This window comes from Callospermophilus lateralis, chromosome 12 (genome assembly GCF_048772815.1).
Source record: "Callospermophilus lateralis isolate mCalLat2 chromosome 12, mCalLat2.hap1, whole genome shotgun sequence".
Classification (NCBI taxonomy): Eukaryota; Metazoa; Chordata; class Mammalia; order Rodentia; family Sciuridae; genus Callospermophilus; species Callospermophilus lateralis.
In genome coordinates, this window is record NC_135316.1 from 66,271,924 (window position 1) to 66,284,157 (window position 12,234).

General features: G+C 32.6%; 1 protein-coding gene across 1 annotated transcript in view; it reads right to left on the reverse strand.

Moving 5' to 3' along the window:
- The window catches only part of Vwa8 (von Willebrand factor A domain containing 8), a 392,265-nt gene that overhangs the window by 126,701 nt on the left and 253,330 nt on the right, over positions 1-12,234 (reverse strand). The window contains exons 30-34 of the mRNA XM_076872295.1: positions 7,763-7,873; positions 6,818-6,882; positions 6,301-6,426; positions 5,100-5,209; positions 4,020-4,174 (exon numbers count right to left, since the gene is read on the reverse strand). Coding sequence (XP_076728410.1) covers positions 4,020-4,174; positions 5,100-5,209; positions 6,301-6,426; positions 6,818-6,882; positions 7,763-7,873 — 567 coding nt within the window. The remainder of the gene's footprint in view (positions 1-4,019; positions 4,175-5,099; positions 5,210-6,300; positions 6,427-6,817; positions 6,883-7,762; positions 7,874-12,234) is intronic.

Genomic DNA, 12,234 nt, shown 5'->3' on the forward strand with positions numbered 1-12,234 from the left:
AGATATATGCCCAAATACCACTAACTTTTGCCCAATGATCTATAAATGTTTTCATAAAACAGAGTTCAATGTATGCATGCCTCTGTTTCTGGAGGCTGCATTCTATTCTACTGCATATTTTTCTACCTCTAGGCCAAGAAGACATGGTCTTAGTTCCTACAAATTTATATGCAGGCTTGAAATTAGCAGGTAAAGTAACTTTGATTGCTTTTTCTTCACATTTTTCTTCAGTGATATCTTGGTTATTGTTTGTTCTTCCATCTTCATAAAAATATATGGTCTGTATTTACTCTGTATACTTGTCAGTATTTTTTATTTTAGCCATTCTAATAGTATCTTACCAGGGTTTCAATTTGCATTTCACTAATAACTAATGATGTTGAAGATCTTTTCTTGGGCTTATTTGCCATCTCTATATCCTCTGTAACTAAAGGTTGTTCAAATCTTTTGTCCATTTTTTCCCCCACACTTACCTTTAATATTTTTCTATATCTACCTAAATACATTGAAAATTAAGTTCATACAAACATATCCAATTACAATCCAATAGCTACAAGGTTCATTCTAGATTTCTTCCTTTCACTATTGCCTTCTCCAAAAGTGAGAAACCAATTTTTATTATCCTTAATATATTTTAATTATCCTTAACATAGTTCATTATCTCTATTATAACATCCTTAATATATTTATTTTCTTCTTCAAGTCCATTATATGTGACCCATCTCTACCACTAACCTTATCCTGTGGACAGAGCCCTGCCCTCTTTGCTTCATCCCCAAAGCCCACATTGGGCTAGACTCATGCATGGGCACTCTCCTCATCTTACTTGGGATCCCATTTCTCATACCAAGCTGCCCCTTTCTAAGCTCAGACTTGATGCCCCTCACCAGTAGTTACCCTTCCCTGCCCTTCTTACCCAACTTAGGCTCTAATTTAACAAGGTACTGGGAATTGAACTTGGGGGCACTTTACCACTGAGCTACACCTCTAGCACTTTCTATATTTTATTTTATATTTTATTTTTAGTTCATTGTTTGCCCATCTTAAAAATTGGGTTGTTTTCTTACTTTTGAGCTTTAAGAATCTTATAGATCCTAGGTATAAGTCCTTTGTTAGAAATGTAGTTTCTAGCCTGTAGATTATCTTTTTATTATCTTAACAGTGTCTTTTATAAAGCTGGAGTAATACATTTAATGTTCACTATTGAAGATGATATTTGTTATAGGTTTAAATAACTATTTGGGATAGGTTAAGAGAATTATATAAATTTGTAATAATCTGTTGCCTCTGATAGTTTTATTAAGAAATAGTAAGGGGTGTCATACTCCTTTGTTGATAGTCTTATGAAGAATCTAAAAAAATTCACATAAAAGCAGAAAGGCAGTATGGTATAAAAGAATATGGGTTAGCTGTGTGTAGTGATGCATACCTATAATCCCAATGACTCTGGAGGCTGAGACAGGAGGATCAGCCTCAGAAACTTAGGTCCTTAGCAAATGAGACTCTGTCTCAAAATAAAAAATAAAAGGGACTAGAGCTGTAGCTCAGTGGTAAAGGCCTCTGGGTTAAATCCCTATTTACCCATCCCCCAAAAAAAGTTTGAAAAGAAAGAGTATGGCAATCCATTGGATAGATTGCTCGTGAGATTTAAGCATCTTTTCTGTGTTGACACAGCACTAAAAAATGACAAAATCATGGATTTTGCAGGGAAATGGATGGCATTAGAGCAGATTATGCTAAGTGAAGCTAGCCAATCCTTAAAAAACAAATGCCAAATGTCTTCTTTGATATAAAGAGAGCAACTAAGAACAGAACAGGGAAGAAGAGCATGAGGAAAAGATTAACATTAAACAAAAATGAGTGGGGGGAGAGAAAAGGAGAGAGAAGGGAAACTGTATGGAAATGGAAGGAGACCCTCATTGTTACACAAAATTACATATAAGAGTTTGTGAGGGAGAAGGGGGGAAAAAAAACCAAGGGAGAGAATTAAGCAACAGCAGATGGGGTAGAGAGGGAAGATGAGAGGGAAGGGGAGGGGGGATAGTAGGGGTTAGGAAAGGTAGCAGAATACAACAGTCATTAATATGGCATTATGTAAAAATGTGGATGTGTAACCGATGTGATTCTGCAACTTGTATTTGGGGTAAAAATGGGAGTTCATAACCCACTTGAATCAAATGTATGAAAGATGATATGTCATGAGCTTTGTAATGTTTTGAACAACCAATAAAAAAAAAAAGAGAAAAAACACACACACAAAAAGAACATTAAACATAAAAAAAAAAAAAAGAAAGAGTATGGGTTAAGGTTAGTCATACTTGAGATCAAATCTTAGGTCTCTTAGTTATAAGCCTTGTGACCTGGGGGAATAGAACCTCTCTTTTTCTGTTTCTGTATCCACAAAACTGTAGAATTGTTTTTTTTTTTTTTTTTTAAAAAAAAACAAAACCTATTATGCCAGGCTTCATGGTGTATGCCTGTAATCCCAGCTACTAAGGAGGCTGAGGCAGAGGATTACAATAAGTTTGGGGCCAGCCTGGGCAGCTAGTGAGACCCTGTCTCAAAATAAAATATAAAAAGTGCTAGGGGTGTAGCTCAGTGGTAAAGTGCCCCCAAGTTCAATTTCTAGTACTAAAAAAAAATAACGATTATATATGAAAAGGCTTAGAAGCATACAGTGCCTTACTACTACAGATGGACCCAAAGAAAATATGACTGTTACCATAAAAGTCTGAAAGGCTGCCTAGTTAACTCTTTCATTAACAAATATTCACTGGTGGTGTGTTTCATATTAAATATCAAGGATATAGCTTTTATTTTAACAAGGTTACTCTTACAGGGTAAAAGACTTCTATAGGGTTAATAGTTTATTTTACTCAGTTTTATTTTCTAACCTTTTATGGTGATATTATATTTCTATACTAATTTCATTAATCAAAAAACAGTGATAAGATCAATTTGTTTTAAATAGTTCCACCTTCACAAAAAATTCAAGTATTTTTTTCCTACTCATAGCATATTAAACACACTTCTTTTATTTGATCAGGCTGCTGTAGGCACTGTTTTTCAATAATATATTTCATTTTGAGTTAGATAACATAATAGCAAATGCTTTTTACTTGATAATTAGGAAGGCATACGGCAAGTCCTAAGCCATGTATTATCCATTGGGTTTTATATTTCAAATGTCTTATATCCTCAAGTACTCACAATTTATTAATTACATTAAAATTTAGAGGCATGTGAGATTGGTGTATTACTAAGTACAGCTAATACTTTTATCTTGAAATGATTATATTGTCTGACCTAAAAGCTACAAAGGAAATTATTAAAATTAAATGTTTACTCAAAACCATGGAGTTACATCTAAGGTTAGTATACAGAAACTTGTACTAAAATAACCTTTATATTTCATTTCCCCTCATTTCCACTAGGGGAAGATGGTGCCCAGTTTCACCTGAACTCAGTTACAAATAGCCTTTCTTTTAGCAATAAAGATAGATAACAGCATAAAGTTCCATCTAGGAGAAAAATAAATTAAGACCATTACCCATTACATTATTAGCAGGCTGCTGCAGAGATACGATAAATAAGAATAAAACTCAATGGGAAGTAAATATGAGTTAAAAAATTTAATCTATAGTAATGACACCCAAATTTAACCTGAAAAAATTCTAGAAGGCATACTTTATTAGTCTCAAATTGTTCCTCCTGGCAGAGTCCATGAACACACATTAAGATGACATGATTAAAAAAATCATCTTCAATAGGTTAAATGTTAAATGTGTCATATGAACTCCTACATATGAAGATACTCGTTTCTTACTAAACTAGATCATTGCATTACAATTTGTTTGGTGTACAGTAAAACATATTTTTTACTGATTTCAAATGCAAACTTGATTTAAAATGTTTACCAGAAAGCTATTACATTTTAATTGTCTCTTAAATAGGCTTACAGATTTTACATCAAATTGTGGAGAAGTAATTATACAATAATGTAAAACATTGGTGCTCACCATGAGATCTGGGAAACCAACCACTATGGCAGCATAATTGTTCTCATCTGAGAAAATTCGGTTGGGAGAGGCGATCTTTTGTCCTACAGCTGAACTCAGATTTTCAGACGACAGTTGACCACTTGAAATTTTATGAGGTATGCTGACCTCCATTTCTGAAAATGTCAGACACACATTAGGCACTATTTATCCCTAAAATGCTCTAGGAATTAAATTTTTGCAAGATTCATTCTTAACAATTCAAACAGAAAAACACAGTAAAAAATAGAAAACATTCTAAACTGCACTCATGAGCTTTTGCTGAGAAAACTGTTTTTATAATCAAAGCTTCTTCCCAAAGTGATTCCAAGTATTTATGGAATTCAGAATTTTATTAGTAATAAATATCATCATTAATAGCTCCCCACAGAAAAGATGCAAAACTGACCCAACCCAGTATTGGCAATAGTAAAATTTTAGATGTTTTCATAAGTACTGTTCACTTCCCCAAACTTAGCCAATGGATGTAGTCATAAGGGAAGGAGACTTGAAATTTACTGTGCATTCTTTATAAACCAAGTGCCATACACTGTGATGAATTAAATAGAAATTCTGATGGCCTGTGGAAAACAGAAAAGATGCTATCCTAAATTAGACTTGGAACCTAAATGTAAGTGAAAATTCTTATTTGACAGTTTAAAATTTTCAAGGACAAGACTTAAAAGAGTGGGCTTCCTTATAATACTTTGAAAGCAGATTATTCCTATTTCCAGGGTAGTAATTACTTTTTCTATCTTTTGGTGTAAATATCACATAATCTTTTTTTTTTTAAGAGAGAGAGAGAGGGAGGGAGAGAGAGAGAATTTTTTTTTTAATATTTATTTTTTAGTTTTCAGTGGACACAACATCTTTGTTTGTATGTGGTGCTGAGGATCGAACCTAGGCCGCACGCATGCCAGGCCAGCGCGCTACCACTTGAGCCACATCCCCAGCCCCGATATCACATAATCTTGATGTTATTGTTCTTCAATGAATCTAGAGAATAGTTTGTGAATAAGCATGCACCCACACAGCCATAAACACAGACAACATAGTATTTACCTTGTGTAATTCCAAACCCTGTGCTAGGCAGTTCCTCTTTCAACATATACAACTGGCAAACCCCACTGTTCTCAGATTCAATGTGTGCAGGCTTAGTTAAAAGATATTTTCTGTAAACAAACAAGACATTCAACTTAAGTGTAAAGCTTCTTTTTCGAGAAAACATTAGGGCAAACCAAGAAAAATTAGTTGTTTGCTCCAAAAGCCTTTTAAAAAATAGTTGAGTATAATTTACTGTTTCAACATTTCATCATGAATTTAAAAAATAAATTCTCAAAACTATTAACACCATTATAAAGAGTAGTACCCAATGACAATGCGGTGATGAAGGCAAATCAAACATTCAAGGCTTCCTATAAGAGAAAGGGCTATTAAAGCAAAGCAATGTTAACAGGGCACACCCTTATAATCTTGGAGCCCTCTCTTAAATTGTCTGTCTGGTAAGGCAGAAAGTGAGAGCATGAACTCTGACTTTGTGACCAGCTAAGGGTCAGAGTCCTCACCATTATAATCTTCTTGATGGATTTATTTTTAAGCTGTCTAAAATGTGGATGCATGAATAGCCAGAAACTGTTTATAGTGAGCCACTTTTGCTTGTTATCAGAAGGACAGAACTCTTCACTTAGCCAATGGATGTAGTCATAAGGGAAGGGGACTTGAAATTTACTGTGCATTCTTTATAAACCAAGTGCCATACACTGCCTTTGATCAAAAAATATACAGTCCCAATGGGGGAATGCAACACAAACAAACAACCATAACCAAATAAGAGGACAAAAGATGAAAAGAAGAAACTTCTAAGGTATGAATTCTGTGAAGTTACAAAAAGGCAATAGCTCTAAGATAGAGTCTAGGGCTCTGAGAAGGGAGAATAAACTGAAAATCTACTTTGAAATACCTACTACTTGGCTAGAACACTCTGAATTCTCAATGTGCAAATAAAAAAAATTTCAAGTCAATATGGATCATATGTAAAAGTTATTATTTTTGCTGTTAATTTCAGTGTTACACTCTGAGAAGTGATATTTATTTTAATTTTCTCCTCTCTCTTCTTATAACTTTTTACCAATAGAGATGGTGCCAGATACAGAAGTTGTTAAAAGAGATAAAATGAAGATGGAGTAAGGGTTTTGGATAATTGATAAATAAGGTTAAGCTATGGCATATTGCACAAGATGCTACACAGTACAGATTCACCCACTGATTTGTTTCACTTTCCACCAGAAGCCATTTGTCCTCTGCTACAAGGAAAACTCTCTTGAGGTTGATGGGAAGTGTGATGGTATGAGCTCGCCCTTCCAAAACATCCAGCACAGTCAATCTGTTCCTAAAAAAGGAAAAGAAAACTGTGTCTAAAAGGAATGATAAGGATAAATTGAGTGGCCGGCATAATCCTTTCATGATATATTATGCATTAAGTAATAACATAGAAAATGTTAATTGAGAAAACACATGAAGAAATTCTAAACTGTCAGGATGTGAAGGAGTAGAAATAATGGAAAGTGACAGCTGCCATATTAGTAGTGTTGCATTATGAAATTTTTAGTGCTCTTTTTTTCTATCTTTCTCAGTGTTCTACAACGTGGGCATAGTTACTTTCACACTAAAACATTTATAATTTGGTTATATTAGTTTTGTACTACACAAGTATAATTAAAACAGGAAACAGGATTAATAAAATAAGTAACCCAGTTTGTCTTATTCAATAAAGAGCTTACCCTTTTTCTTTGTAGAATACTAGCCAGTTTTTGTGTGAAAATTCTTTACACATTTTATAAGTTTCCTAAAGACAAAACAAAATATTAAACGTTTCAGATGTAGTCACATTTCTTTAGCTGCTTCCCCTTAAATACATTTCTTCATTGTGTAGAAAGAATGCATAACTCTCTGAGAAGATATATAATCACTTCAAGACTTTTACAATAACATGGATTAAACTATACTTCAAAATTTATTGTGGACTATGTATTAAAACTTCCTTAGAATATTTTTTTTAAATAGTGTCAAGTACTATTTGCAATAAACATGATATTTGGTGATTAACTGTGGAATTTACATTATAACATAAACACTTCAGAAATACTTAGTAGCATTTTTTTTAAATCTCTTTTTTCTCATGGTCTATTAAGACCTAAGTATGCTGTCTTATACAGTACTGGATAAACCTTATTTTATATCAGAATCAATTCTCTTGGGTTGGCCTGCAGTGCTCATTTATTCAATTTGGTTAATAAACTGAAACATTTATTTATCTGGTGGGACAATTAGGTGTTCTACTCATGGTTTTATCATATAAACCTAAAGGAGAACTACATAACTGAAAAATAGGTTAAACTGACTTCATGATAAAGAATTTGTTATTAATATCATAACCAAACAGTTCATAATGTTCTTTTATTATTCTTAGTCCTGGCAATCGTCAACTCAGTGTAATGTATACCAAAAGAAGCTACTGATATTTATTTATAGGTTTATCTTTATATATTGTATCATATCTCTATATATTAGATGTTAAAATCCACAGATGTAACAAGAGGTCTCTCTTGAGCATTATAGTTTGGTTTTTTAAGCACCAAAAGGAATGCGCAAGCTTGCATTTTCATGGTGAGAAAGCTACAGAAAATTGTTGGCAATCTGCCCAACAGAGATCTGACATTCCTTACTTCTTCCTCCTTGCTCCACCAGGAAGATTTCTTAGATGCTACCTCTTCTAAAGGAAGGATGAGACGACGAAGGACCTGGCCAGTGGTATCTAATAAGAGGATGACATTACTCTGGAAATAAAGAAAACAGTATTAAGTACAAAATTATTTTTAAAGAGTAGTAAAGGTTAAAGAAAGTAAAGGTTAAATAAAGGGGAACCCAAAAGGAAGACAAAAATATTGAAATAATTATAAGATATCATGAAGACATTCAGTGATTTTCCTTACTATAGAATTTAAAGTTTTGAGTGATTTTTATCAGGATATGTCTAATTGTGTAATCTTCTCCTAGAAGATTTTATCTTAAAATCATTCCTTTTTAAGTATAAGGCAGCTGAACCATGTTTTATTATATAATAACAAGGAAATTAAGAGCTTTGATAATTTTTAAAAGTTCATTTACTTTTATCAAAATTACACTTAGAAAATGTTCGGTTGAAAGCTCTTTTACACTCTGCATCCTTAAGTCTCATTTATCCTTTTCAGAAACAAAAGTTCAACTTAGAAAATAGGTACTAGACATAAAGATGGGTTAGCAAAAAAAGCCCAGTTAGTAATGAGTGTCATCTTGAAATTCACTGAGCTTGAAGGACTTTCATTACTGGTGCTGTATTATGAAGAAAATGTAGTGCTAAGAGGTTTTAGCAAGGTGAGAAAATGGATTTGGATGAAAGAGACATTTTCTCATTTAATTTTGTAAAGGGTATCAAAGAAATTCAAGTTTTAAGAAAGGAGCTATCACTTTACACCTACAAGACTAAATAACATTATAAAGCTGGATAATGCTGAGTGTGGGCAGTGACACAGGGACTTGTGACCCTTTTGTACTATTAGTAAGCATGTACAGCCATTTGGGAGAACAGCTGACACCACCTGGGAAAATTAAGTTTATGTGCTGATGATGATCTAACATTTCTATCTGGGTTTTTATTGCAAATAAATTCTTATACTAATCAATAAAAAAACTTGTACAAGGGAAAAATTATATACAAATGAAGCATTATTAATCACAGTTATGCAATGAGGTAATAATCTCAGTAAATAGGATTCTTTTTCAAGAAAAGAAGAAACTTTAAGCATTGTAATACATGAACAGAAACAAAAACATAAAATTGAGAAAGTCAGAAAAGATTAGATATTTTAAAGAGATGTAAAGAAGTTGGTTTTCCTAGTTGAAACATTAAAATATTTTAAGATTAAACTAACAAGTTTGCAAAACAGACACCTGCAAGTTGTTTGTCAGGCCTCATTGTTACGCAATTCTCCTTTCTTGGTTTTTTTTGTTTTGTTTTGTTTTAATTTGGGCTTCTCCAGTTATCCTAACCCTTATAATATTTCATTTTAAGAACTCTATTTGGGGAAAATAAAGTCACAAAGCATCCAAAGAATTAAAATACACTTAGGAATCTATAGAAAACAATCAAATATGAAATATTTGCTCAATTATTCCATAATGTCAATGGGACAGCTTAAATTTAAAGCACAAAGGAGAACATAACCATAAGTTAATCATGATCCTTGCATTCTATTATGTTATATAGTTGGGGAAGTAAAAAGAAATATAAAAATATTAATGATTCAGCTGCAAATCTAGTAACTTATAGTGTAGTTTCATATTTATTTTACAAACTAACTTTATTGAAGTGCTCAAGAATTAAATAGCATTTGTACCACACAGTTCATGTCAGACCATATATTGAAACATAATTGTATTACAAAATTTTACTGAGCATGTTCATAAAACTTTAATTTTCCCACAAACATCACCTTTGAAATATATCATTCCATATAATATGTAAGCCTCCACTAAGAAAGGATGTTAGAAATATAATTTTAAAAATTAACATCTAATCAAGAAGTATTGTTCATTGGTATTCTAAAGTTTTAAAAACAGTAGTGATAAATTAGAATTTTTCTTAAGAAAACATACAAATAAGTAAAAAAATTATAAAGTCTCCATTCTAGATCAACTATTTTTTGAGTATGTTTTAGTAAAGAAGTCTTTCTTGGATGATAACTATATATAACATTTACATAAATTCCTAGCACATAAGCAATTTGAGAGACATTAACTTTTTTTTTTTTTAAAGAGAGAGAATTTTTTAATATTTATTTTTCAGTTTTCGGTGGACACAATGTCTTTATTTTATTTTTATGTGTTGCTGAGGATGGAACCCAGCGACGCTCGCATGCCAGGTGAGCATGTTACCACTTGAGCCACCTCCCTAGCCCCAACATTAAATTTTAAAAGATGTCCTAATGTTTTGTCCCCTCAAAACAATTAAACCAACAAATAAGCAGAGGACTAAAGATATGCTTAAGCAGAAAAATAAGTTATATTTTATATTCTTTTTTAGGGTCTAAAACTTACATATTCATAACCTGGTATAAATGAACTGAAAAACTGTATCTTTCCAAGTGACAGAAAATGTATATATTTCCATCTATGACTGTATTTAGAATTAGTTTTATAAGTAATTGGCAACATGAAGGAGTTCTGTGGCTCCATCTTTTAAGATGTTAATGGTTTCCTTCTGTAAATGACTAATGATATATTCTGTCTGAGTTTAAAAATAGAATTTCACATCACACATGAGTACAAGTTAACTGTGGCTTTGGCGCTCTTTTAAGCAGAGCAGGGAGGAGAAATAAGTGAGCAATTTTATTATGTTTGTATTTGACTGGGAGAAAAGTAACCTCTGGATGACCTCCATGTCCCCAAGTCTGAAATTCTAAACTCTGTGCAGATGTAATAAATAATTCCATGGGGGGTGAAGGAAGGGGAGGGTCTTTATTTTTAGGCATAGCAAAGTTTTCCTTTTTTCACTAAAGATTTTATTTTAGCAAGGAATTTTTGAATATTTTTTTAAACTAAAGGAAAGTGCATCTGAAGGCAAAGCTTTATTTTAAGAAGACAAGGGATAGGTAAACTCATGGCAGTACAATATTTCAGCTTCATTTTCAGTGAGGACAGGCTGAGGAAGAAGAAACTGATGGCCATCCACCCAGTTCCCATTCCACTAGAATTATCTACCAGTTGTTAAATTTCACAGCTGTGAGCTGTTCATATAAAATCAACAGGTCTGGCATTCCAATAGGCCCATCTTATAAAACAGACAGCCAAGATATCCTCTCTGGGAAAGGATGAGGCAGTTTGGAGGACAGGATAGTGGAAGCATCCACATACTGCATGTCTGCTCAGGATACTAAGCTCCTTTCTGAACAACTATTGACACTGTGGCCAAAGGGATAAGTAAGACAGTGTATAAGATGCAAGGAGACAAGATGCTGGCTGTGGATGCTGAACACAGCTTCACAATGAAAGTCATTGTAATCAAACAGAATATTAATCAACAACATTGTTAAATAACTAGATTTTTTGAGAAAATGAAACACATGCTGAGAACATAAAAATCTGATAATGTTAGAGAATTTGTATGTATGTAAAACTGACAGAGAATCTGTCAGCTAAAAATTTGGCAGAACTGTTTGAATAAATATTACAAATTTCATTTCTTTTTATAAAATATCATTTATTTACTTTTTAATTTTTAGGTGATGCTAAGGATTGAACCCAGAGCCTCACACATGCTAGGCAAGTGCTCTGCCACTGAGCTACAGCACCAGCCCCTACAAATTTCATTTCTCATACAAATTTGATTGACTTACTGAATGAAAAATCACTAACATATTATGTTCTTTTAATGATTCTTATAGATATAGGATACAAAACAGACACTGATATTTTGTTGTTTACACTAAAATAAAACCCTTATTCCAATTGCTGGACATGAACTTTTATAAGCAATATCTGGATATGGATGAACTCTGTTTCTAGTAGAAAATGAAAATGGGAAAAACAAGCCCAAAACTGAACCCAGAAAAAAATCTTAACTCAGAATTTATGATAATTATTTAGGCAACAACTAAGTTAATTTATTTCCTCAAAAAGTTAGTAACATTTTATTTATCCAAAATATTCCTCTTGAAATAAAATCTAAAAGTATTATTTCTTGGTAGTATTACTTACAGGTAACAATGCTGCATTTCTTTAATATTTTCCTATTATGAACTCTTTTCTTTATTTGTTCTAATTAGTCATACATGACAGTAGAATGTAATTTGATACATCATACATAATGAAATATAATTTCTCATTCTTCTAGTTGTACATGATATTGAATCACACTGGTCATATATTATGTAAACAGGGTAAATAATGTTTGATTCATTCTATTATCCTTCCTAACCTCATACCCCTCCCCTCCCTTCACTCCTCTCAACCTAATCTAAAGTAACTCTATTCTTCCTTAGCCAAACCCCTCCCCTTATTGTAAATTAGCATCTGCATATCAGAGAAAACATTTGGCCATTGTTTTATTTTGGAATTGGCTTATTTCACATAGCATGATATTCTCCAGCTCCATCCATTT